This window comes from Diceros bicornis, chromosome 2 (assembly GCF_020826845.1).
Source record: "Diceros bicornis minor isolate mBicDic1 chromosome 2, mDicBic1.mat.cur, whole genome shotgun sequence".
NCBI classification, from domain to species: domain Eukaryota; kingdom Metazoa; phylum Chordata; class Mammalia; order Perissodactyla; family Rhinocerotidae; genus Diceros; species Diceros bicornis.
The window spans coordinates 2,753,716-2,779,631 of NC_080741.1; the positions used below are offsets into that span (position 1 = coordinate 2,753,716).

The 25,916-nt window shown below is 39.2% G+C and overlaps 1 protein-coding gene across 14 annotated transcripts in view; it reads right to left on the bottom strand.

The window, feature by feature from the left end:
* The window catches only part of MBNL1 (muscleblind like splicing regulator 1), a 196,187-nt gene that overhangs the window by 18,566 nt on the left and 151,705 nt on the right, over window positions 1-25,916 (bottom strand). For all 14 annotated transcript variants that reach the window (XM_058550703.1, XM_058550659.1, XM_058550699.1 and 11 more), the window contains 3 exons: window positions 21,823-21,993; window positions 11,508-11,708; window positions 189-446 (listed from right to left, as the gene is read on the bottom strand). In XM_058550703.1, coding sequence (XP_058406686.1) covers window positions 189-446; window positions 11,508-11,708; window positions 21,823-21,891 — 528 coding nt within the window. In that variant the 5' untranslated portion in view covers window positions 21,892-21,993. The remainder of the gene's footprint in view (window positions 1-188; window positions 447-11,507; window positions 11,709-21,822; window positions 21,994-25,916) is intronic.

The following is a 25,916-nucleotide window of genomic DNA, read 5'->3' on the forward strand; positions in this document are numbered from 1 at the left end:
CCATTGGAGGAGTTACCCTCACTTCTGTGAACGGTAACTTCATTATGTATTGTCTGGGATACCTGAACAAACATATCTTCAGCAAAAATTAAAAAAAAAAGGTTAATAAATGAATCGCTTGTTGTCAGATAGAGTTGTTCACTTTGCTTTTCTGACTGCTAACAAGGAGAGTGGATGTCTCTACTCACCATGGCAGCTGCAGTGGCTGCAGCCTGTGCCGCTGCAGCCTGGTTGACCTGGTATTGGGCAGCCTTGATCTTGGCTTGCAGATGTGCGGGAGGATGAAAGTATTTGCACTTTTCCCGAGAGCATCTCCCTTTGATGTAATCCATACACACGGTGACTGTGTTGTCATTGGTGTCAATCATGGTGCTGTCAGCAGGATGAGCAAACCGACAATCGTTTTCTCCTCTGTTGCAATTCCCACGCTGGTACTCTCGACACACCTGCGGGTCATTAAGCGCATGGGGTCAGTCCACACAGACAGCAGAATCTTTCTGAAGATTTTTAACTTCAAGGACAAGACAGGTGATAGAAGACTACAGATGATGAGGCAAGATAATTTGCAAACAAAACACAAAATAACTTGAAAAATTCCTTGTTGAGTATATAAATTATAACCCCATTTCAGTCCATGAGAAAGAAAGGTCCATGAGAAAGAAAAGGCATTTATGACACTAATTATGGTAAAACATCTAATTTAAATTATGTTGATATACTTATTAATTACCAAGGGAAAAATAATAACTTTACAATGAAGAAACCTGGCAGACACCACTTTAACCAAGTGATCAAAGTTAATATCATCATTAATAAGACATAATGACATCATGTACCTATTGATATGACACCCTGAAAAAAAGGGCACAGCATCTTTTAGTTGCATTATCGCTGAGAATGCATAACCTGAATTCAATCAAGAGGAAACATCAGACAAACTGAAGTGGCAGGATGTTTTACAAAATAAGATCAGTACTCTTCCAAAGCGTCAAGGTCATGAAAGACAAAGAAAGACTGAGACACTGTCACAGACCGGACAATCCTGGAGTCAAGAAAGGATACTGGTGAGAGGACAACCGGTGAAATTTGATGAAGGTCTGTAAATTGGTTAACAGCAGTACACCAACGCTAATTTTCTGGTTTTGTAAGTGATGATATGATTATGTAAACTGTTCATATTTAGGTAAGCTGGGTGAAGGACAGCCAGGGAGTCTTGGTTCTATTTTTGCAACTTTTGTGCTAATCTGAAATTATTTACAAGTGAAAAGTGTAAAAAGTAAAATTTGATACTTTTTTAGTAAAATGTTTCCAAGAGCTATTTTTTTAATCATTAGAGATTCACTTGGTAGCTATATAAAGCAGATGGAAAAAGATTAGTTTTTGTTATTGTCTATTAGTTATATATCTATTAATTTTGTATAGGGTCCCTGGGGAAAAGGTGAAAATGGATTACTTCTCATTCGTTTGTCATGGTGCCTGCTCGTATCAGGAGGCTGCCAGCAGTCTGCACTGGGATACTTGCACGTTTTACCACAAGAGGGCCGTCTAAAGCACAGAATGGCCTTTTAATATTTCATGCCCCTACTTCACGCTGCTTCAAGGAAACAGTTTTTATTTTTCACATATCTTTTCACATATTGAGCAAATACAGATCCAGAGCACTTTATTTTGAAATTCAGCAAGAAAGAGAAACGGGAAGACTATTACGATTTAAAAAGCAAAGGTTTTCTTGGATGTGTGTACAGAAAATGATCACATTTAATTCAACGTGTTTTTCCCATTAGAAGCATATCCCATTATAGAGGAAAGTGCTTCCTTCTAAAAAGGCCTCTATAATTTGCATCATGCTGCATCTTAAAGAGAGTATGACAAGTGACATCTTGGACTATTTGGAAACCTCGAGCAAGCTAAAGCTTTGTATTCCACATAGACAGCAATGAGCCAACTCCATTCATCACCTCATTCAGTTTACTTAATTTAAAAACTGTTAAGAACATATGCCAGCCACTCTGAGAGATATTAAGAATATAAAGATGGCCTAGGAAGCTACAGAAGACCCTATTTTTTTAAATCATTGCATTTATCTTTTGAACAGAAGAAAACAAAGGTCACCAGTTTATAATTTGAAAAGCAAAAATGATTACGCTGTCATCCAGGGCTACTGTCATCTGCTCTGGCTGAGCACTGGAATCCCCTGTGGAGCTTTCTAGACCACAAGCCCTCAGTCCCTAACCAACACTTACTAAACTAGGCTCATCAAAAGGACAGGAAGGGAGATATATTCAAATGAGAATAAAAACTTTTCTTGAATAATATGAAATTTATGCTAAATTTAGACTACGGCATAAGCAAAAAGGCTAATTTTCTGTTTAAGCAAATCTGTGTCCATGCAGCCTCCACCAAGAGGAAAGTCTATGCCATCTTGCATCATTGCTGTCAGCTCTTCAGTAATCCTGGCTTTCTCAAATATGCTCACAAAGAGACTAGCAGCAGGGGGAGTAACACTCTATTTTTCAATCTGTCTTACTCTTTGCCAGGTTGACAAGAAAGAAGATCTAAAGGTAGTCTATTTGTAGGATCTATAATAACTATTAAAAGCAAAGACTTGCTGTTTTCCAAAAACAACTATGGCAGTGCTGGTGCCAGAAATTGGAGTGTCATTCTTTCAGAACATAACCTGAGTGCTGGGCTGACTTGGACTTTTCATTTCTTTCTCCATCTCAACGTTCTTCTTATTTTCAGACACGTGAACTTAAATTCAGGTTGCATAAAAGTGGTCATTCTAAGACACCTTCTCATCCTTCTTCACTGCTTTATGCACGTGTGTGTGTGGTTTGTATATTAAGGATTCGTTTATTCCAACTGTGTACTCCTTACTTTCCTGTGGGATGCATTCAGGAAGAATTCTAAAATATATTTAAGCAGAGTTGATAACTAGCAATTAGCTTAGAATTTATCCTAAAACCAGCCTTTTCTGAGGGTCAAAGAATTTAGTCAACTGCTTTTGTGTGATGCATTTTTGACTGTTTCATATTTTTTATTTTTTTCCAGCCTAAGGTGTTCCTGACATGAGAAATGGAACAGGAGAAATATACTGAAATAGCTGTTCTCCTATTATTCTTGTCTTTGAAAAAACAAAGAAGAAACAGAAAACCTCTTGAGAAAACCTGCCCTGGTGAGAGCTACAGGCGGAGGGGATGGGGAGCTGCCAAGCTCGCTGTGCATCTGGATTTGGTACCTCTCCAAACAGAACACACTTCTCAAAGCTTTTAAAACACATTTTTCTCTAATAATCGCCATCAATAAAACAGGATCTAGCCCTTGACTGCTGAATATGGTTTGGCCTGGTTTCTCTGATAAATTCAAGAACACTTTAAACTACGCTGATCCTCTAAAGAAATCTCTTAGATGTAGGAATACATTACCAAATTATAATTTACTGACAAAATTTCAAAAAACAATCTCAGAATTCAAATCAGGATAAAAAATTTTATGATTTACCATCCAGGGAATTTGGAATACATAAGGTAAAATTAAATTTGAAAATCCTAACAATGTTATGGTTCTTTTTTCTATTCTCATCCAGTCTTCTGCATGCACACATTTTTCAAATAGTTGTAATTATAGTATAGCTACTACTGGGTGACCTGTTTTTGCTCAACAATGTAGCATAAGCATTTTTTCATTTTACTAAATACTGTCCAGAGTGATCACTTTTGATGGCTGCATCAAATTTCATCAAGTAGATGTGCATAATAAGGTGACTCTTGCAGAGAACATTTAGATTATTTCCAATATTCCCATATTACAAATAATATTGCAAAGAATATATTCATGACTAGAGACATTTTTAAAATCATTGTCTAAGGATAAATGTGCAGAAATGGCATTAGCATGTCAACAAATATAAGTAATTTTTATAGTCTGATAAGTGGTTTTCAAACACAGACTAAAATACTTCCATCTATTTAGCTAAGCTAAACACATAATGCGCTTCAATCAAGAACGTTGAGTCTTTTACTCTTTAAGTATTAAAGCAGGATTTGTTTTGTATCAGGTAAGTTTTATAAACTTTCATACAAATTGGATAAGAGGTTGCTTTTACAGTAAAGACAACCATTTCAATGAAAACATTTAAATATTTCCAGAAAAAAATCTATGGGGAACCGGCCCAGCAGTGCAAGCGGTTAAATGTGCACATTCTGCTTCGGCGGCCCGGGGTTCGCCAGTTCAGATCCCGGGCATGCACCAACACACCGCTTGTCAAAGCCATGCTGTGGCGGTGTCTCAAATAAAGTGGAGGAAGATGGGCATGGCTTTAGCCCAGGGCCAGTCTTCCTTAGCAAAAAGAGGAGGATTGGCAGATGTTAGCTCAGGGCAGATCTTCCTCACCAAAAAAAAAAAAAATCTATGGAATAATTATAAACTTAAAAAAAAATCAAAAGGAAAAGTATTCAGAAAAACTTCCCAAAGAAATGTGATTAATTCTATATAAACGTTATTTTTGTAATTAAATAGTAGTGGCATAGCAGAAAGAAGACAGAGTTTGGAATCAGAAATTGTGAGTCCTATCTAGTTCCTACACTTACTAACTATGGGATGGTGAATACTAAATAAGATAATGTATACATAGCTTAAGACACACCATACAAATCTGGTTAAAATAAATAGTCTGTTATTTGATCTCTAATTTTTGTGTGTATGTGTGTGAGGAAGATCAGCCCTGAGCTAACATCGGATGCCAATCCTCCTCTTTTTGCTGAGGAAGATTGGCCCTGGGCTAACATCCATGCCCATCTTCCTCTACTTTATATGGGACGCCGCCACAGCATGGCTTTGACAAGTAGTGCGTTGGTGCACACCCGGGATCTGAACCAGCGAACCCCGGGCCACTGAAGCGGAGCATGCGCACTTAACCACTGTGCCACCAGGCCGGCCCTCTAATTTTTTATAAACATAAACGTATTTCAAAATGGTCAGAATAATAACAGGTTTTATAAGTAGTATTAAATTCAGCAATGTTCTGTAAGTGAAGGCTTTGGAATTCTAAGGACATTAATGTCAATTTATGAACTTATTCAAAACTGGATAGTCATTTGCACACTCTTTAAGGAGAGATCTCTTTGAAGTAATATGTTTTGTGCTCACCATATTTAACTCAGTTATCTTTGGAGAATAACATCCAAAAGCAGGAATAGAGAACTAATTATAATAGGGAACAAGGACTCAGTCCATTTTAATATTTTGGAAAGTCAATTTAAACCCTAACGACAATTATTAAGGGGCTTATTCTAAGATATATACATACCTGTTGCTCAACAATAAGAATCACAGACTTTATTTTCCATTAAGCTTGAGCTACATAACATTTTTAAAAAGGAATACTGGATAATCAATGATTTTATCAAAGTATCCACAGCATTTATGGTCATGAGTGTACAATCTATTGCAAAGAAATTATCTGTATTTTCAGTTCATAAAGGATTAAAATCTCCACATTTTAAAATTCTGGTGATTAGGGGAAATGATCTTAGTTGATTATACAATTAAATTCTCAAGATAAATATCTGATGATGTGATATCTAGTTTAGGTCTCATCTATTAATTGTACAAATTTAGTGCATCTGAACTTCATTTTACCACTTCGAAAACAATGAAGAAAAAGACACCTACTTCTACCTCAGAGGATTTCTGATAAGAGCAAATGGGAGTTTTCTTTGAAATCTAAAAGGCAGACCCATCATGACCATCACGCCAGGGAACACAAGCATATTTCTATAGATGTTATAGCTAGGAATTTGTCACTTCACTTCATGTATTAAAAAAAAATCAAATCTGAATTTATAGGAATAACCAACTAAAGAAAACTTCCCGTTAAATCCTCTTCAGATGTTCATGTCTTCATTCCTTTGAATGAATGTACAAACCAAGAGGACCGGAAAATACAAACAACTCTGAAACAAGCTCATCAATGTGGCAACATGCTCAAATCTATAGTTCCTTTATTACTCCTTCTAAACAGAGGCACAGACAGGGAAATTTTAGCTTTAATTTGGATGAAGGAATTAGTGGCAAAAATGAGTGGCTAAGCCAAGATTAAGAATGACCTTATTTAAACAACTTACATCTCTGTCATCTGTAAAACAAAACTCCAACTCCTCACAGGAAGTAAGTGACAGAGACTAGATGTTTCAAATGGGGGTGTGGCCACATTTTAAAGAGCCACTCTAAACCTTATTACAGATTTTTAAAAAAAATCTTAAACTGGGGCCGGCCCCGTGGCGTAGTGGTTAAGTTTTCATGCTCCGCTTTGGCGCCCCATGGTTCGCGGGTTCAGACCCTGGGCAAGGACCTACGCACTGCTTGTCAAGCCATGCTGTGGCAGCATCCCATATAAAGTAGAGGAAGACAGGCTTGGGTGTTAGCTCAGAGCCAATTTTCCTCAGCAAAAGGAGGAGGATTGGCAACGGATGTTAGCTCAGGGCTAATTTTCCTCATGCACACACACACACACAAAAACAAAAAACCAAAAAAACTTAAACTACATAGACCTCTGTGCACAAAACTCTTATTTCTTGGTAATTTTCTAAAGAAATTAAAATATCATACAAGCAGTAGCCAAACACCCTCTACAAAAATATAAAATTACAATAACCCTATCAATGAAAGCCTTTCTTACATTATTAAAAGCACTTGCTTTTCTAATCTTATTTTGAGTGGAACGTCTTCTATATGAAATAGATCATGCCAAATCCATTAAACTCCTATAAAATCTCAACCTGGGCCTGCCTTTTACCACCACCTGAATCCTCATTTAGCTTTACACATTTTTTTTGTGTAATCAATAAGCATCATATTTTTATGCCTGTCTGAAACAAGTCATGAGACTCTTCTGCGTCAATAAGTAGCAGAATCATTCAGTATACAGTGGCGTGAATTAGAAACTCGTGTCACAATTACCTCAGTAGAATAAAACTTTCAGCACAAGAATAGTTTACACTAAAACAAACCCCCACGGCAAATATCAGAAGCCAAGTGGTTTGCCCACCTCTCCTGGAATATACCTCCTACGTTTTTCTCATACAGACTGTTGATATAAAAATGATGCAGTCAACCAAATGGCCATCTAATGTCTTCCCCAGCATCTGAACTATGTGGCCACTGATTTGTCTTTTGTTTGATTGATGCTGATACACGGTATGAACTACCTTAATAATCGTCATTGTTGACTTAAAGTACTTCATTATGCTGTGCACTGTGTTCTCAGCAACTTAACAAAAAGTAGAATGTGAAGGATGTGGGAGGAGGCAGATTGTCAATTCAGAGTCACAAACAACTGTACACGAGGTAAATGCTAAGAAGTCAGACCTAAACAGGTGCTGGCATCCTTTGGAGTAAGTACTTTATAGACTATTCGCATTTAGAGTCACCTGGCAGATCTAGGAAAAAGAGGCCTGAAGACCTACTGAGTCAGGCTGTGGGGATGAGGCTCCGTACGTTAACATCGTCCCAAGAGACTCTAATCACGTTAAAGCTTGAAAACCATTGCTCTAGGACCAGGGACATAAGCAAGGTGCCGTACTTTGGAGTTGAAATGCTCAAATGTAAACATCTTCCCAAGGAGAATGTCAACAAATGTTAAAAATTTGTCATGTTAAGCTCTGAATAAGGGTATCTATGTCTCTGTGATTAATTAATTGATTAACTAGTGGATTGTTTGATTGACTTGTTTATTCATCCCTTTAACAAGTTATTGGGCACATTCGAAAGCTTGGCACTCTTCTGATGTGGACCTTTTCTTGTTATTGATAAGGCAGCAGTTAAAAGGTTTCAAAGATATTCCTCTCAACACTTGTTACCTGAAAGATGCTCAACAGTTATCCATTGGATATTGTTGAATAAACGAGCGAATGAATGCGCATTCACAGATCCTTTTGCACCATAAACAATTACTGTGCATCTTCAAAATAAGTCAAACAACGATTTCCTTAATTACCAACTCTTGATAATGACTAAAAACCTCAGTCCTTTCCAGCACCTATAGATCTTAACAATTTCTTAAAACAATCATTGAAAATAAACTGCTGCTTGGAAATTACAAAAAGGCATCCTGAGGTCATAAAATGGAATTTTATTTATTTATTTATGTTTTGTGAGGAAGATCAGCCCTGAGCTAACATCTGATGCCAACCCTCCTCTTTTTGCTAAGGAAGATTAGCCCTGGGCTAACATCCATGCCCATCTTCCTCTACTTTATATGGGACACTGCCACAGCATGGCTTGACAAGCAGTGCGGGGTCCGGGCCTGTGAACCCAGGGCCACTGAGGGGGAGCTCGCACACTTACTCGCTATGCCACTGGGCCGGCCCCTAAAATGGAATTTTAGAAGCCTCATTTCAGTGACCAATATTTAAGTGATTGCTCCTTTTTAGATAAAACCATGAAGACTAAATTTTACAGTATAGAAAGAATGCAGGTACAAAGTCTTTTAAAAGATATCCAATGAAGAATGGATACTATGAACATTAATATAAAGCTTATGTGTGTGTGATATATATATATATAAATACGTTTTTTTAAATAAACTTTTCAATAGCTTGTGGCGGGCATTAAAAGCAAGAAAATGACATCAATGTCCCCTAGAATGCTCTAACTGGAGGTGATCTTAGAGATTATCTGGTACAATCTCAATTTTATACGTGTGGAATATGAAGCCCAGAAAATATGAGAAACTTGGCCCAAGCTTACTCACCTAATTACAAAATCACCAGCTTTAATTCTTGGATTCCTGTTTTTCATTTTAACATTTTTTGTATTATCACAGTGGGTGCTATAAATATGTGTCAGTTCTTCTAAACAGAAGAACCAGAAGGCGGATAATCTACGTATTTTTAATTTCTTTATGGTATAACAATTTGTAGCACAAAGAGAGAAAGAAGTGGCAAGAAGAATTGGCCAATATTTTAACTGATTTAAAATTTTTTCATCTCAAAACGAACTCAAAATTCAAAAATGTACTTCAGAGTTCCATGAGGAAAAAATAGAGCATAGATTTAAACCCCAAATAACTAAACGTGTGGCCAATTAGTAAACAAGCGTGCGCACCTATGACCACCTCTCTTAGACTCCAATATGGAGCCAATGAGCACGAGAGGAGACGGCAAGAAGAAGGGAGGGTCTGAAGTCCCAGGTCCCCTTAGCTTGCACAGAGACATCCTAACAGGCTGCAACCGTGACGCCAGATCAGGTCCCGCTAACGGAACAGGGCAGGGAGCTGCTCTACCCGGCATTTAGATGAGAGGAATTAGGTTGAAAGAGGTGACCATCAATGCGGCAGTAGCATGAGTTGCGAGGAGAGCAAAAGAAGACAGACGAAATACACAAAGTGGCTCCTCACAAAAAGAAAACAAAACCAGACAACAAAGTATTGTTACATTGTTACAAAGTATCTACACAAAATAGAACCAATTACAGACTACTTAAAATTCTGACCACACAACTCTGCCTTTTAAAGAGATTCTTCTCAAGAGATTCAAATAGAGATTTTCTCACCTTTTTGAATATTGTCTCCTATTAACTATTAATGCATTCCAGTTCACCTCAGATTGCCTATTGGTTCCCATTAATCAATCAACAGCTTGGCCTTATGAACTCAGGGTTTGTTTCAGAAAGGTCAGGGGAGAAAAGGTGATGCACATGTTGAAAAAAATTTTTTTTTTTTTGCTGAGGAAGATTTGCCCTGACCTAACATCTGTGCCAATCTTCCTGTTTTTGCTTGAGGAAGATTAACCCTGAGCTAACATCTGTGCCCATCTTCCTCTATTTTGTATGTGGGATGCCACCACAGCATGGCTGATGAGTGATGTGTCGGTCCCCGCCCGGGATCCGAACCCATGAACCCTGGGCTGCAGAAGCAGAGCACGAGCACTTAACCACTACGCCACCGGGCCAGCCCCCAGCATCCCATAATTTTTAAATATTTAAAATTTCTTAAATTTCTTCCCAATTTACCTGCAAACAGCATTAGTTAATTACTGAGCAGGTGCACTGTGAAAGGGAAACCCCCCGTGAGTCCAGGCATGCCCCCCCAGCACACTGCAGTCCTTGGTCCACACCGGTGGTGCCAGGTCTCACTGGCCTTCCTGCATTCTCCTTACGGTGCTCTCCGAATTAGTAACTTTTTCCAAAATGTTCAATGAAAGGTAAGAAATAAGCCTAAAACAAACAAACAAAACTCTACAGAATATACAGGAGCCAAAATGTGCTGCCTCCTCTTCGCACTGTCACCTGTACGGGTAGGGAGGGGAACAGAGTGTTCACAATGTGGCTCGGAGGTCACACGCCACTAGAGCATCCCCCCTCCGTGACCTTGAGTAAGTGACGTCAATCTCCCCCTCTCCATTTATTGCCCTGTAAAATGGAGTTAATGATATATCTTCCTCATAAGATGGTGTTGAGGATTGAATGTGTGATGCACAGGAAGGGTTGATGCGGTCCTTGGTAGACAGTAAATATCCAATAAATATCATCCATTATTGTCACCACCAAAAAGGTGGTGGCAGTTATAACTATGCTGAAATCTGAGATCCTTTGTAATGCATGCAATGAAACTTAATAAACAAGAAATTGGTGCTTATTAAATAAATTCCTGCTAAACTGATAAATAATTAGTGTCTGTTCACTGTTCACACAACAGCCTTATTTTGTTGCTTTCTCAGTCATTAATACACACAAAACTTCTCAGCACTAAGCATTGCCTCATCCTAACCAGGGAAAAGAGAGCAAGGTCATTTTGTTCTTTAGTTGGTCACCAATGCCAGGTTTTAGAGCTTCAATGTACAGTAATGTTGCCATGTTTTTCCTTCCTCCATAGTTTACCAAATCCATTAATTTACAGCCACGATGAAACTCTGAACAACTGCTTCAATATAAGATTTATATCTTCAATTACTTTTTCATGTACCAACAGCAAAGCACATACATCTGATCATCCTTGACTCCAGGATTTAGAGCATCACACAATTTCCAATTAAAAAACTTTTATAAGAGCACATTTGACAAATGAAGCTGACTTGTATTCCAACCAAAACATTGTGAGGCTTATGAGGAAAGCTGTCATAATAAATTTTAAACCACTTTATAGACAGTAACTAAGTAACATCTTTATGAGACCAAGTATCAAGGGACTGATAGAATTTGTTGTTCTTAATAGCAACAACAATAACAATGAACATTTAGGAAGCATTTGCTGTGTGCCAGACATTTCTCTAACTCTTTGAGGTAAGTGCCATTACTATCTCCATTTTAAAGATGAGGAAACTGAGGCACAATGACGCAACAGGCAGATGCAGTGGTTTTTATAAACATTACATTCGTCAAAAAGAGCATACCTATATTCTAGTAAACTTCTCCAAACACTAAACCAAAATCTCTGCTTTATGGCCATGGGAGAGACAAACAAACAAACAGCACACTTAGAAAATCAGAAAGCAGCTGGTCATTCCTACCTCAAGTCTGTCTGTCCGCATTAATTTCTGGGCAGCAGCTGCAGCAGCTGCAGGAACAGGGACCCCAGGATTCCCTGTGACCAACATCGGCGCAGTCGGCAAGATCTCTGCTGGAACCAGGCTTGGGGAGACAGGTCCCAGGTAGGGGTTAAAGGCTGCTGATGCATTGGTGGCTAAGCTTGGTGCAACTGAAAACATTGGCTGAAAAATAAAAGAAAAAGCAAAATTTAATACGTAGGTCTTGGTTCAAAGTCGATATTCCACATTATATATCTACCCTCCCTCCATCCATCCATCATCCCCTCTTCCCTCCCTCCCTCCCTACCTCCCTCCACTTAACTCTGTGTTTGTTTACTCTCATTCAGGATAAGGATGTTTCTTAAATAAGCATTCATAAAATCAACATGTTTCTAAAATATAGTAGGTAATTTATCCATAAAATTTTCCACTGAGATTTTGAAGCTTGAGGTCTATAATACTTGCAATTTTTTTTGAACAATAGATGAACTCTTTAATACAGAAACTTCCTGTGGTTACCTAATCTCCATCTTTGTCCTGATTTAATCCTGAAACTTGTCTAAGAAATACCTCTCATAATTGCTATGTCAGATGTACTTGAAAGATCTGTTTACAACTGTTAATAAGTTGCAAGTGTCCTATTATCTGGAATAAAGAAATCAGAGCTCCCAGTGGGGTAACAGGGTTTCACAGTCAATGTAAACTGTGAACAAACCTCATGGGACCCGTGAAGGGTGATGATGACACCATTCCTTTTGAGCACATAAGGTAAAGTGTTTGGCATGTTCACCTGTGGTAGGTTTTTCTGGGGAAATCGTTAAGGTTCCACCATACCCTTGTGAGATGCTTAACAACGAATTCACCTTACTAGGGAGAAACCATTCTGAAATGTGACGTCTGAAACAGAACACTTCTAAAGAAATGCTACAGGATTGCTCAAGGAAATACGTATGGTAGGACTGAATAAAATGCTTCAAGATACAATTTCTGTCAGAAATGCTTTCACGGATATATGAGAACGATATCTATTTGTTGATATGAAAATTTGTATATCAGGAAATATATCTGTTCTTGAGTAGAATTAAATAATTTACCTGAAATCTACTTTAACAATTTGCTTTTCCAGTTTAAAGCACAACCTAGCACAACAATTTTCTACCTTATCAGTGGTATATTTTCAACTTCCTAATTCAATGGAATTGCAATTCCTGAAGTTTAATGCTTTGTGTAATAATAATGTTTGTCTCCAATACACAAAAACTCATGGACAAAATGGATCCTGTTCTTTAAGGTAATTTTTAACAATTTATTTTCTTTACCCTGTGGTGAAAAATCACAGAAAATTTTTTAGAATGAAAAGGAGATTAGAATGTAGCTAATTCTTCCCTCGGATAGGAATAGAAGTTAGATGATTCCAGAGTTTATACAGTAATCAAGAGAGCTTTGGAGTTAAGTTTTATACAATGAAGATGTATATTACAAAAGGACTTATAGCTCAAAAGAAATATGTTAAAAAAATAAAATATATCCTCTTTCTAGTCTGGCCCTGACTCCCCCTGTATTTAGAAGAGTAAAATGGAATTCAAGTACTCTCTTTTTCTCAGGGATGTGGCTCTCAAGACAGGTGATTTTTGCCTCGCAGGGGACATTTGGTACTGTCTGGAGACATTTGGGGTTGTCAAAGCTGGAGGGCGCTATCGCACTTAGTAGGTAGAGGCCAGGGCTGCTGCTGAGTGTCCTACACATGCAGGACAGCCCCTCACAGCAAAGACTTATCCAGACCCAAAGGTCCAAGGCACTGAGGCTGAAAATCCCCCTCGTAAGAGATGTACGCCTCTCTTGACCTCACAATCTGTTGTAGGACAAAATCTTTGCAGCTGGCACACACATTCTTACGAAGAAGACCGTGAAAAATAGAATACTTAATACATAATTTAATTCACTTGGGAGAAGATACACTACACCACAGGTCCCACTGATATTTTCAAGTTACAGTAATGATGCTCCTGAACGTGTTGATTGAACGCCGTGGTCACCTGCCCTGCCAGGTCGATGGCTTCTGCCTGATGAAGTGACCTAAAGTAATAAAACCTCTGACCCTCTGCCCCATCCCTGCCTAAAGCAGCTATCCACAGACAACAGGAAACCATCCGAGCGCTCATCCGAGCACTCCAGATATTAACAATCAATAACATGCCAGAAACCGGGGCCCAGAGCCGTCTCTGTCCACCAGCAGTTACTTGAATGGCAGCTGATTTTACGCTGCTCCACTGTCTACTGGCTGCTGAGGCAGCAACAGGACAAGGGGTGACCCCTACAGTGAATACATGTTGAACTTGGAGGTCTATTTGGAAACATTCAGGTTAAACTACACTGTTACATACTGTCAGATACAACATGTGAAATTTCAGCCAGACCAGCACTCTTATTTTTCTATTAGATATTTAAGAATTATAAGAAATTTAGCACAGGACTAAAAGACTAGTGTAGAATATGGAGAAGAGAAGTCAGTATCAGTCCTCTGTGCATTCTGTTGCTATGAATTAACATGCATTTCCATATACTGCATCTTTAATCTACACTTCAGAAAGTTACTGAGATGTTTATATCACAGTACACAATCTACTTCAATTATTTAGAAGCAGAGGTGAAATTTACAAACTTACTTGGAGGGAAGAAAAGCATCCTTATTTTAAGAAAATAAGACCAGTGGCTAAAAAAATCAGCATCATTAAATCTCATGAATACAATCATAATCTACAGTGCATATAATGCAACAGTTGCATATTACAGATAAAAGAATACTTTTATTAGATAAAAATATCGATCTTATTAACTGGCAACAATTTTCCCCCTGGATTGTTTCTATAGAGTTGTCAAGTGAACTGATTTTCTGACTTAATTCAGCAGAGCAAATTCAAATCTGAAGAATTTTAGGGTACTGTCCCCAAGAAAAATCTGTAGCAGCTTTTAAAAATCTGAAACATCAACTATTCAGCAAGCATTATCTCAAATTGTTCCCTCTCCAGATAAGTAGAGCTATCTGCTAAACAGCAATCAATAATAATAGCTCTATACTTTGAAACTTGATTCCAAAAGCTGCAAAAAAACAGAAAAGGTACAACATTCCTTCATTTCTTTTGAGTTTCTGTAAATGTGTTATATCCCTTTTCCACGAGCACCTTGTTGGAGGCAGGTCACGGGCGGCCGCATCGGAGGGAGGGCCCTAATTGGATCGGGAAGCACTTTAACTGCAGCCCTGCAAGTTCTCCCTCCCAAAAGCCATCCTGCCAAGGGTCCAGCAGAATCCCAAGGATGGATATTAATGCGATGCTATTATCAAGCGGCATCCTATTTTCTCTGCAATATCCACAGGATAACATATAACTATGTAATTGGTGTATCTGATACTGATTCCATCCTTGTAATAATGATTTACAGATATCTCTCTTCCTGGAAGGCACAGGAAGGTTGGCTTATGACCGCCTTTGTCAGTGAACACCCTCACCCGAGAAAAGCAAACTGCCATCTTCTGATGATGGTGCATTTATGGGCTAATCACTTGTTTGCTTTAACGGAGACATTCTGATTCCATTAAGGTAATCAAGCTTTATTATAAATGAGAGTGCTATTCAATATCACATTATGTCCCCAGTTAAGTGTGTGCAAACACAATTATTACTATGATTCTCTCTGTTTCTGGTGTGCCAGGCATTGTGCTGGGCACCTTACCTACGTGATTGTGTCGAATCCTCACAACAGTGGTGTATAAACTCCGTGGGGCAAACAAAAGCAAAACCTCCATTGCTTTTGGTTTTTTTTGGGGGGGGGTGTAGCAATATCTGTTTAGTTCACAGCGAAATCCCCAGAACCTAGAAAGATGCCTAGCACACAGTAGGCACTGAATAAATGCACACTGAATAAGGGTTTGAGTGAACGCATGAATGAACGATTGAATGAATGACAGCTTTGTCCGGTGGGTATTATCAGTCCCATTTTGCAGATGAGGAAAAGGGCTCATGGAGATTATGTGCCCATAGTCACAAGTGAGTGCAGGAAAGACCGAGGATTGGGACATAGGTGTCTGACTCCAGGTGGTTCTGGACCCAGTGGTTCTCAGCCCTGTAGAATCACCCGGAGATTTTGACACCCCGAATGCCCTGGCGCCCCTACTCATCAGACTCTCTGGGGAGAGGGAGCTAGGCAGTACCGTTTTTTAAAGCTCCTGGGTGATTCCAATTCCATACCCCATGTGGCCTTCTACTATTTAAAAACAGAAATAGGTCCAGTTTTCTGATTCTGCGTGAGGCCCCTAAGGGGACGTGCTCCCGCACAGCTCTCTTCCTCTGAACATGGTTTCCCCTCCACAATGAAAGCTGCTCCTGCCCAGCCCTCCTGTTTAATTCCTCATCTTGCTTCAAGAATCAGGACTCTTTCTCCTGAAGGTTCCCCTGATCCATGCACACTTCCAACCATGAAGAGGCTTTTCCTCCCCTCTGTTCCCACAGAACTCCTCAGCACTCGAATTCAGCACGGACACCATGTGTGTTTCCTTAACCATCCCTCCCACTGGACGGCAGGCTCTTGGGCTCTGTGCATTACGTACATTTCCTGCAGGTGGCATCTATAGGAGTCCTCTACAAACATTTGCTTAACAAATACATTATCGGATTTGCTAACTCTTTCTCTCTGCCACAGAAACTAACTAGCGAATGCATTAAATATTTTCTAGTAAAGATATCTGAACTTTAAAAAAAGAGATTTAATGTTATTTCCTCGCTACCTCAAAATTTAATCGTTAATTTCTCTAGCATGCTTGTTTGAAAAGTTTAATTTCTTTTATTTTTGTTTTACAGTTTTTTATATTGAACTTTCTAGGTTTCAGTAATGTACTGTTACTATGCTGTAATGTTGCAAATATCACAGGGGCCCTAACTTATTTTAAAACACTATGTGAAATAGTGTTTGTTTTGCATACAATGTTTTCGATTTTTAATAAAATGGAGGGAGTATATACAATAAACAATGAATAATCAGTATCTGTTGGGATTTATGGAACCCAAATTTTAAGTCAGATTTTTCTAGATTTTACCTTTGTGCATGTGTATGCGTGTGTATTTGTGAAGATCAAACTTGCAAGCAGTAAAATATAAAGCTTTTTTTAAAAATAATAGTACGCAATGTGCATGTAACCACACTTCTCGGTAGGCATGACCCTGGACCCTCTACAAGAGCTATAAAGTCTCTGTAAACAATTACTTTGAATATAAACATAGTCAAAAGGTAATGGGAGTTATCAACAAATTTACACAACAAAGTCTTTTTTTCCAAGAAGACAGCACATGACTGGAATAAAATAAGAAATACTGTTGTTGTTTTTTTTTTTTTTTTGTGAGGAAGATCAGCCCTGAGCTAACATCCATGCCAATCCTCCTCTTTTTGCTGAGGAAGACTGGCCCTCAGCTAATATCTATTGCCAATCCTCCTCTTTTTTTTTTCCCTTTGTCTCCCCAAAGCCCCAGTAGATAGTTGTATGTCATAGTTGCACATTCTTCTTAGTTGCTGTATGTGGGACGCCGCCTCAGCATGGCCGGACAAGAGGTGCGTCGGTGCGCGCCCGGGATCCAAATCCGAGCCGCCAGTAGCGGAGCACACACACTTAACCCCTGAGCCATGGGGTTTTAAACCCCATGAAATACTGTTTTAAACTCTGCTTCCAGACTGACTTGCTGACTGGGCCAATCAAATGACCACTTGCTGTATTCTTAATTTCACCTTATCCCTCAGTCCAGTTTTACTGAAGTAATAAACGTCTAAATAAAGAAGACTCACTCCTAGCCCTCCAAGTGGAAAGGTGTCAACCAACATGGCCTAGTCCCTGAGATCCAGGGCCCATCCTCGGGCTACTTGCGGAAGCACAGGCTCCTTGTGTGAAGCAGACAGTAAGGAGGGCAGGCTGGATGAAACGGGACTCAGGGTGACCGATGTGGAAGCATTTTACCAGAAACACTTAGGGATGAAGTGGCCTTCTCTCAACCACTAGCTGGACAAACCGGAAAGTTAAGCACTAAAAAACAATTTAAGAATTCTAGGTGTTCCCAGAAATGTGACAAATGATGACTTCAAAGCTTTCAGCATCCAACGGCCAACAAGTGCTTAGAACACAAGGCGACAGCAAAGGGGAGGCTCAGGAGAAGCAAAGAAGCTCCCAGGATGATAGCTAAATCCAATAACTCTGAATTTCTCTATCCCTAGACTACTTCAAATTTACGAAATGCATAAGGAATTCGACATGAGTGATGTACCTCAAGGCGGCTAGGAGTGTGTACTTAAGGGCAGCTGCCATCGGAAATTATGGATGGCCAAGGCCAACCCTTAGGAGCCCAGGGAGAGCCACATGGGGCCACAGCCGGTGGAAGTCCAGAGCTCAGACACAGCTCTTCAAGACCACCGCTGATACAGATCTCATGGAGGGCAACGACAGCCTGGAATCAACAAGGTTTCTGACAGGCATCTTTCTGGGATGGACCAAAGGAATGTACAGATGCCTCCAAGATGTGAGCCACGAGGTGCGGTCTACCTTTGGTTGGGTTGTCTGGTAATTTCTCATTAGATTATCTTGGCATCAGATAACGCATGGCAAAGTCATGATAATTTCTCTTTAAACTAGTACTTAGAAAAAAAAAATCCAAACATTATATTTTTTAAATTTGGATAATTAAATACTATAGGTCTTCCATTTATCCTCAAGGATCACATGATACAGGGAAAATGATCTTTTAGCATTTTTATTAGTGGTTTTGAAATGATAATAGAATTAATGCTAGTTATTTAATAATTTATTATGCAAATTTTGAGGGAGTAGACACACACATAAATTCAATTTCTTACTGTCAACTACTTATTGTCTCAGCTTATGAAAGAGGAATAACTGTGTTTATGTTATAAGATTGTTAGGACCTTGCAGACAATATATTTTAAACTTTTCACTATATGTTGAAGGAGCTCAGAGATTTTAAACGAATCAACCAAGGACCCAGAGTTGCTGGTGGCCTGTCTCCAATGAGTTTCTACAGCATGGACGTTGGAACCTGAACAGCCCGGTTAAAATCCTGGCCCTGCCACTCACTAGCTATCTAACTTGGGCAAATTAGCTAACTTCTCTAAACCTCCGAGTCTTCATCTTTAAAGCTGGAATAATATTACCCACTTTATAGCATGGTTGTAAGGATTTATGATACAAAAAGCACAAAGTGCAGTAAATGCCCCTAGAGTCTTCTATTTGCCCCACAATGTTAGGTCCTCTTTCTGACTCTTGGCCTGGTACATGTCACTACAACACAACGAGGTCTGTAAAAACAGGAGTCTCTCCTATAAATCTCTGCATTCCCCAGGTCAGCCTGGTGTCATGTTCTGAAGATCTTACATGTATAGACCCAGCCCCTCAGAACCTATGAGAAAATGAGAACCAAACTGGTGGCATGATCGGTATTGCCTGGTCTCATCAAGCCCCTTGGGGCCTCTGTGAGTAGTCGGCAAATACATATGCACCTCTGCTGCCCCACTCTGTGCTGCAGGCTCTGTAACTGGGCTAGTGCTGGTTCCTGGACTCTGGGGCAGGGAAACCGCCAAGAACCTCTGCCCGTTCTTCTCCTGCTCGGGAAACTCCTCCTTCCTTCATTCTTTCACTCGTCAGGCAATTCTGATCTCTGCTACCCGCCAGGCACAATCATAGATGCTTCCAGATTTGACTGGACCTTGCTAGCCCCTTCCCCTCTCCGTGTCCCTCCAGCCATGGTCTGGGGGCCAAACTGGTCGGCCCTGGAGAACTAAGATACTTCACCGACTTGACTACAAACCCTGTCACTGCTCAGATACTCTTGCTCCTCCTGATAGTCTGGACCTGCTCGCAGCATTATCTCCTTTGATACCACCTCCACCTGGGTTGGATCCAGTGTACGCCATGTCTTCAAACACTGTCCTCTCTACTCTTGGTCGGCCTCTCGGAGCGACAAGGATTTTCCGTGTTGGTCACCTGGCTGCTTCCGGCCCTGTTATCATCCCTATTTGTGGGCCCAGCGTTCAAGTTCCAGTAAACAGCTGCTGACGACCAGCTCGTCCACTTCTGAGCCTGCACACCATCATCCTCATCAAAACAGGGCTGACTACAAAAAGGATCGAAACGCCTCAAGTGGGGCTTTGAAGGTAAATTTCCTGGATTAAAGCCTTCTCTACAGTCGTTAGAACCCCAAACGCTTTAAAATTGAATAATTAAAATGACTTCTGCACTTATTACAAAAATGTCACTCTGAATAGAGTATATTTTTAGACCATGATCTCAGGACGCCTTTAGCAGAACGGTCGTTCCACAATCAAATCTAGTCATAGGGGGGAAAATTACCATAACGTCTGAATGTGCTCACAACTAACACAAACAAATGCTGTGTCTAAGCAGAGAATTTTCCAACAAAAACACCAGAAAACATGGTGATTTTTCTGATGGTTTCAGAAATTGAGATTTCGTGATTTCATAAACAACACATATTTGTTACTAGTATTTCAAAGACATGAGCATAAACATCGTTTATAGTTTGTGCCGGGATTACGCATACGATGACCCTGAGTGGCCCTGAGAGTAAAACCCAAGGACGGACCCAGGCGGTGGGCCAAGACTTCAGAGTGAGGAGCTCCCTGCCACGACCAGTCCTGTTCCCTGCAGTCAGGGAACCACACCTGCTGATCCCAGACACGCTCCCCATCACCAAGAGGGCAGAGCCTGGCGGTAAGGGGGCTTTGAAGGTTTAAGTGGAACAAAGGATCTCACATCAAGGAGAGATCTTACGTGAACTAGAGCAGGAGCCCCCCCAAGGATTTATCAGATCTCTGAAACTGTGCGTGAGGGCCAAGTGTGAGAGAGACCTCTTGTCCTAGACTTTACGCCAGAGAGAATGATTCTAACCAAACTTTTTTTTAACCAAATGGAAATGTTCACGCTATCCCAATACAGACATGTAAAACTAGCAGATGCCACAAAAATAAATTTAAGATATCATATTTTTAACTGAGCCCCCACTCATGGAAAAATATATATCAGGTTAAAACAGATACAGAATTACAATAAAACAGATACAGAATTATAATATTGTCTCACCTTAACTGTATAGCAGTGATAATTGGTATCGCTGCCAAAGTGATATGGAGATCCCCCCACCTCGAAATGCAATGCCCCCCTCTTTTTTGGAATGATTGGTGCATTAAGTTCTAAGAGAGAATAATGATTATATCGAGTTCAAGTGTTAAAATGTACTAGGAAAAAAGTTAGTTAGCACACGTGCTACAGTTAGTACGTCAGAAAGACGTGGGTCCTCACAGTCACACGACCCCATGACACTGCACATAAGTTAGCGACATAAACTACTGACATGTATTCTGATCATTGCAAATTTCAGCATGCATTTAAATACAGAATTACTATATACAGTTAACATCAGAACACCTTTTGCAATCCAAAATTAAGATATTAATCCCACACATTTTTATCTGTAGATGTGAGTAAAGGTTATTAAACTCACTTATCACATACACCCCCCAAAAATCCAAACAAAGAAAGAAATATATGTGCTCAGAATCAAAAGTTATCCACATATACTGCTCAGTAAACATGAAATCTCTGTGACCACCTGCAGTTTATAAAATTTAGCTTTTTTCTCAAAAGCCCTGGGAATTTCTGCCTCTCCTGATTAGTTCTCCTTCATTGAGACTTCCAATTCCACGATACTGATTCACCACTGTCAGAATTTTCCTAGCATTTGTAATTATGAAATAATTTAAATTTAAGTTTAAAAGAATAACAATGGCTCCTTTTCAAGAAAGAGAACTATATAGATTCTCTTCAGGGAGGGAGGAAATGGAAAAATCCTCTCAAAATTAAAGATGATACTTAACAATTTTTAAAATTACTATTACCATTAAAGGTAGCCTGAAAACCAAGATCGACTATATTGATGAGTTGATGACCATTTTTTAAAAAGACCATTTTAACACCTGCAAGTCACACATTTCAATTTGAAGAGAATTTTAGGGGAAAAACACGCTATAATGTAAATTTCCACGACTGAGCGAGAAGATGAGTAACATCACACTGTGAAAACTGCCCCAGGGTTTGACTGATGATTTTGCTAGAAAATGCTGGGCAATTGATACTGTGTGCACTTGAACTAGTGCAATTACCACTTTAACAGTGAAACTGAGCACTTAGAATTCACACTTAATGAATGAGGATTGTAAGCAGCCTTACCACGGGTTGTAACGGGGCACCGGGCATCATGGCATTGGCTAGTTGCATTTGCTGGGCCAACATGGCCATGTTCTTCTGCTGAATCAAGTTATTGCGCCCATTTATCTCCAACTGCGTTTTTAAGTGTGGGGGTGGATGAAGATATTTGCAGTTCTCCCTGGAGCAACGACCCTAAAAAACAAAAGCAGAAAATATGATCTTAAAAAGGAATAAGATCAGCAAATCTTAAAAAATATCAATAATGCAAACCTACCACTTGAATCTACCATGGGTTTTTTACACAATGTACTGTCCGTATCATTTTATAATACATTTAGAATAAGTAATTAATTCACTCAAATGCATTATCAAAATGAAGTATTAAGACATTTAAAGTTTTAAAGCTTCAAGAAGTTCCTTTATTTTAATATTAGCACTAACATTTCCAGATCCAAGTTTAAAAATCTACAAACTGTCAGGGTGATGTTAAAACATAGAATATCAAACAAAGAATATGAGGCTCTTTCCATAATATCTTCTGGTTAACTTTAATGAACCCAAAAGAATCATGAAGTTTTACCATCTATTTTTACGTGTATTGAGTTCTAAGGAAATTAACTCTGAAGATTCAAAGCACATGTATCTTCAGTAAAACACCTTTACAAATATCTCACAACCAACAAAATTAAAATTACTACTAAGCTTTATAAGCCCATGTATAAAGAAATTTACAGACTAAAAAAGAAAATTCCCACGTTTCCACTGCATATAGAGCTTAGCAAGTAAAATGAAACACTGGTGAAAAATGTAGCCTTTAACCTTTCAAAGCTAAATCTAGTCTCTATCCCCCAAGAACTATAAAGCAATAAGAAAGAGACATATTTACCCTCCAAAAAATTTACAATGTCAAATGGAGAAAAAAAAAAAAGTTACTATAAAATAAGAAATGTAAATATACATTTACATTGAATATAAACATACATAAATATACATCCCTTTTGGGATGATTCTTTTCATCAAAAATATATATTAAAGTCTATAATATGCAATATTGTGTGAGGGATTATACCCATATTATTTCACTATTTGTCAAGTCATAATGATAGTAACAGATCTCATGAATTACTACCTTGACAACGTCTATCACCAACAAATCTAATTAGAACTATTTGTGAGGATAAAAGAAAGATTTAATTGAAGCCATCAACCACCTTCTCAAGCTTTCTTTGCTTTTTTTTTGTGTGTGTGTCTGAGGAAGATCAGCCCTGAGCTAACATCCAGGCCAATCCTCCTCTTTTTTTTTTTGCTGAGGAAGACTGGCCCTCGGCTAACATCTGTGCCTATCTTCCTCCACCTCATATGGGACGGCGCCACAATCATGACCTGACATGCGACGCATCGATGTGCGCCCAGGATCCGAACCCCGGCTGCCAGCAGCGGAGCTCACGCACTTAACCACTACGCCACGGAGCCGGCCCCCTTTCTTTGCTTTTTCTAAGAAAAATCTACTTACCATAATTTGACCTTATACTGTAAATTGACTCAGAAAACTGATGCTTATGTTTGTGATGAAATCTATCACAATTCTAATTTGAATGATCATTTCTGGCTTGTTTTGATGAAGGTTTTTAGGAATAAGTTTCTACATCGCGCTAATATCGTCAGATACCACCTGTTATTTTAACAAGCTTTATGTACTAAAGCATTACCGATAATACTTCAAATGAGGAGGCATAGAGGATAGCAGTTGATAGCAAGGACCTTCCAGGTCTCAAGACCCAGGGTAGAGACCCAGCTTTCTCACTCATCAGCTGCAGGAATTGTATAAAAACTAACTTCTTTAAGCCTCAGGCTTTTTATCCATTTCAAAATTGCCATATAACTTACACCATAGGTTTATTATGAAGATTAAAGACGATAATGTATATCTCGTGCCCTTGGCACTGCCTGGCATCTCTGAGCAAGGAGGAAGTCAGCAGCTGCTACTGCACCACCCCACCACAATTTAAATTGCATATCCAACAAAAAAACACACAAAATATTGGCATGAAAGTAATTTTTACAATATCTATTAGTGATGGCTATTGATATGTTGACAAATAAAGTGACATTTACATATATATGACTTATTCCAGATGAAATCACCATGGCTGGTATCTGCTGAGATCATGAGCATATTATTAGCTTAAAAGCAGCAGGATGCAAAACAACTTTTACAAAAACACTAAGAGTCACAAGATAAACCACAAAGAATGATTGGCCAACATAAATAAGCTCATGGATGACACACAGTCTGATCTGAGAGATCTCCAGTTAACTTCTCCTAAAGAAATCCTGCTTTTTCAGTACAAAGAACAACGTGGCTCTAAGAGAAGGTCTGGTTCTCGATATCTCCACACCATATTTCTTACTAAGATTGGATTTATATAATAAGCAGGATTATATGCACCCTGAGGATTCGGTTACTGTCAATTCACTCAGATCAGTTTCTATAGTTCCATAAATAGCACAGAGACAGCCCTGGCCCTGGAGCCAGGCCTTGCCAATGCCAACAGTACCACCAGTCTTCCCAAGCACTTCATTCTATTGCTCCCTTGAGCCTGAACCCCTCGGTCCTCCTACTGTGACCACAGCCCGACCGAAATAGTGAAGGAGAGAGACTGTATGTACCCACCATGTACTCTGTGCCAGCACATCTCAAAACTTTTCATGGGGGCTTGGACCTTTGTTTTTGTTTTGTATTTACTACACCTACTCAGGAAAGATGTCATTCTATTACATTTCTCACATATTACCTTTCCATGCCCAGTGTGAGTTGATTGCATTGGAGCCTCACTTTCAGAACGCTATGTTCCTGAGAATCGCCACAGGATATTTTGTGAAATAGTATATATATGCCCCTTTCACGTAGTCTGTGGCAATGGGTCTGGGGCCCCAGGAATCTGCATTTTAACAGGATTCCAGGTTATTCTGATATAGAAGAAAATACTACAAAACACAATTCCCCAAAGCCACATGAATTTTTCATTGACGTGTGGAAAAAATAACAGAGTAGCCTCTGCAATTGATATTAGATAAACTTAGCTTCATTGGAAGTTCAAAACTTGTTTAATGCTGACTGTGCTCCTGAATGATTGTGGTTTGACAAATAAAACAGGTCAAGAATGAGAATAAACATCCTCTTCTAGGGGGTCGCCTAGAGCCACACAGAAAGCCACCAGCCGCACACCTTCCGTGCAGAGTTAAGGTAAATGTGACATTAGCACCTCTCCAGTGTCATCCATTTCTCTGTTCCCAGCACCACACCTCAATAAGTGTTTGCAGAATGAATGAAAGAACACTTCTTACTATCTGCACAAAGATGAATTCTACTCTAACTCTGTTCCGGAGACATTGAAGACAACAGAATAAAAACTAAATCTAATACCAAACTAATACCAAATGTTGATTCTGAGTTGCACCAACCTAATGATGCCTTTATTCAGAGGCCAGTAATTTGAACACACGATAAAGCTTGCCACAATGAAAGGAGAAAAGGGACCAAGAGGTGTGTCAGTTTCACTAGGAGGAAAGAAGACTCAATGTATTTGGCACCCTAGAATCTATACAGTGACAATACATTCTGAAAATCTAAAAGCAGAAATTCAGTCAGTATCTAGCACTCACATATGCAGATTTCTTTGTAGGACCTACTTCTCTAAAGCATCCAGATTTCACCTCAAGACAAATAAATTGGGCTGGTAGGATTAGTGCAAAAATATAAGGAAGTTTTCATTCAGTTTTAATTGCTACACGGTGTTCTACCTCTTGCCATATAATTGCACATTCTATGGAACGTAGCTTGGTTCAAACAGCAGCCTTGTAACTTACATGCTGTGTGACCCTGTGGAAGTTAGTTAACGTCTCTGAATGCCCACACCTTTTCTGTAGAATAGTGACAATACCATGGATCTCATTGATGCTGTATGAGGATTGCACAAGACTGTGGGCCAACCTCATACATGGCTTCTGGTTTAACAGGCTGTCAATAAATATTATTTTTCTTTCGTTCCTTAAGTTCTCAAGTTAATAACAAGCAGCAGTTGCTTAATTTAGTACCATATCTGTTAAAAGTA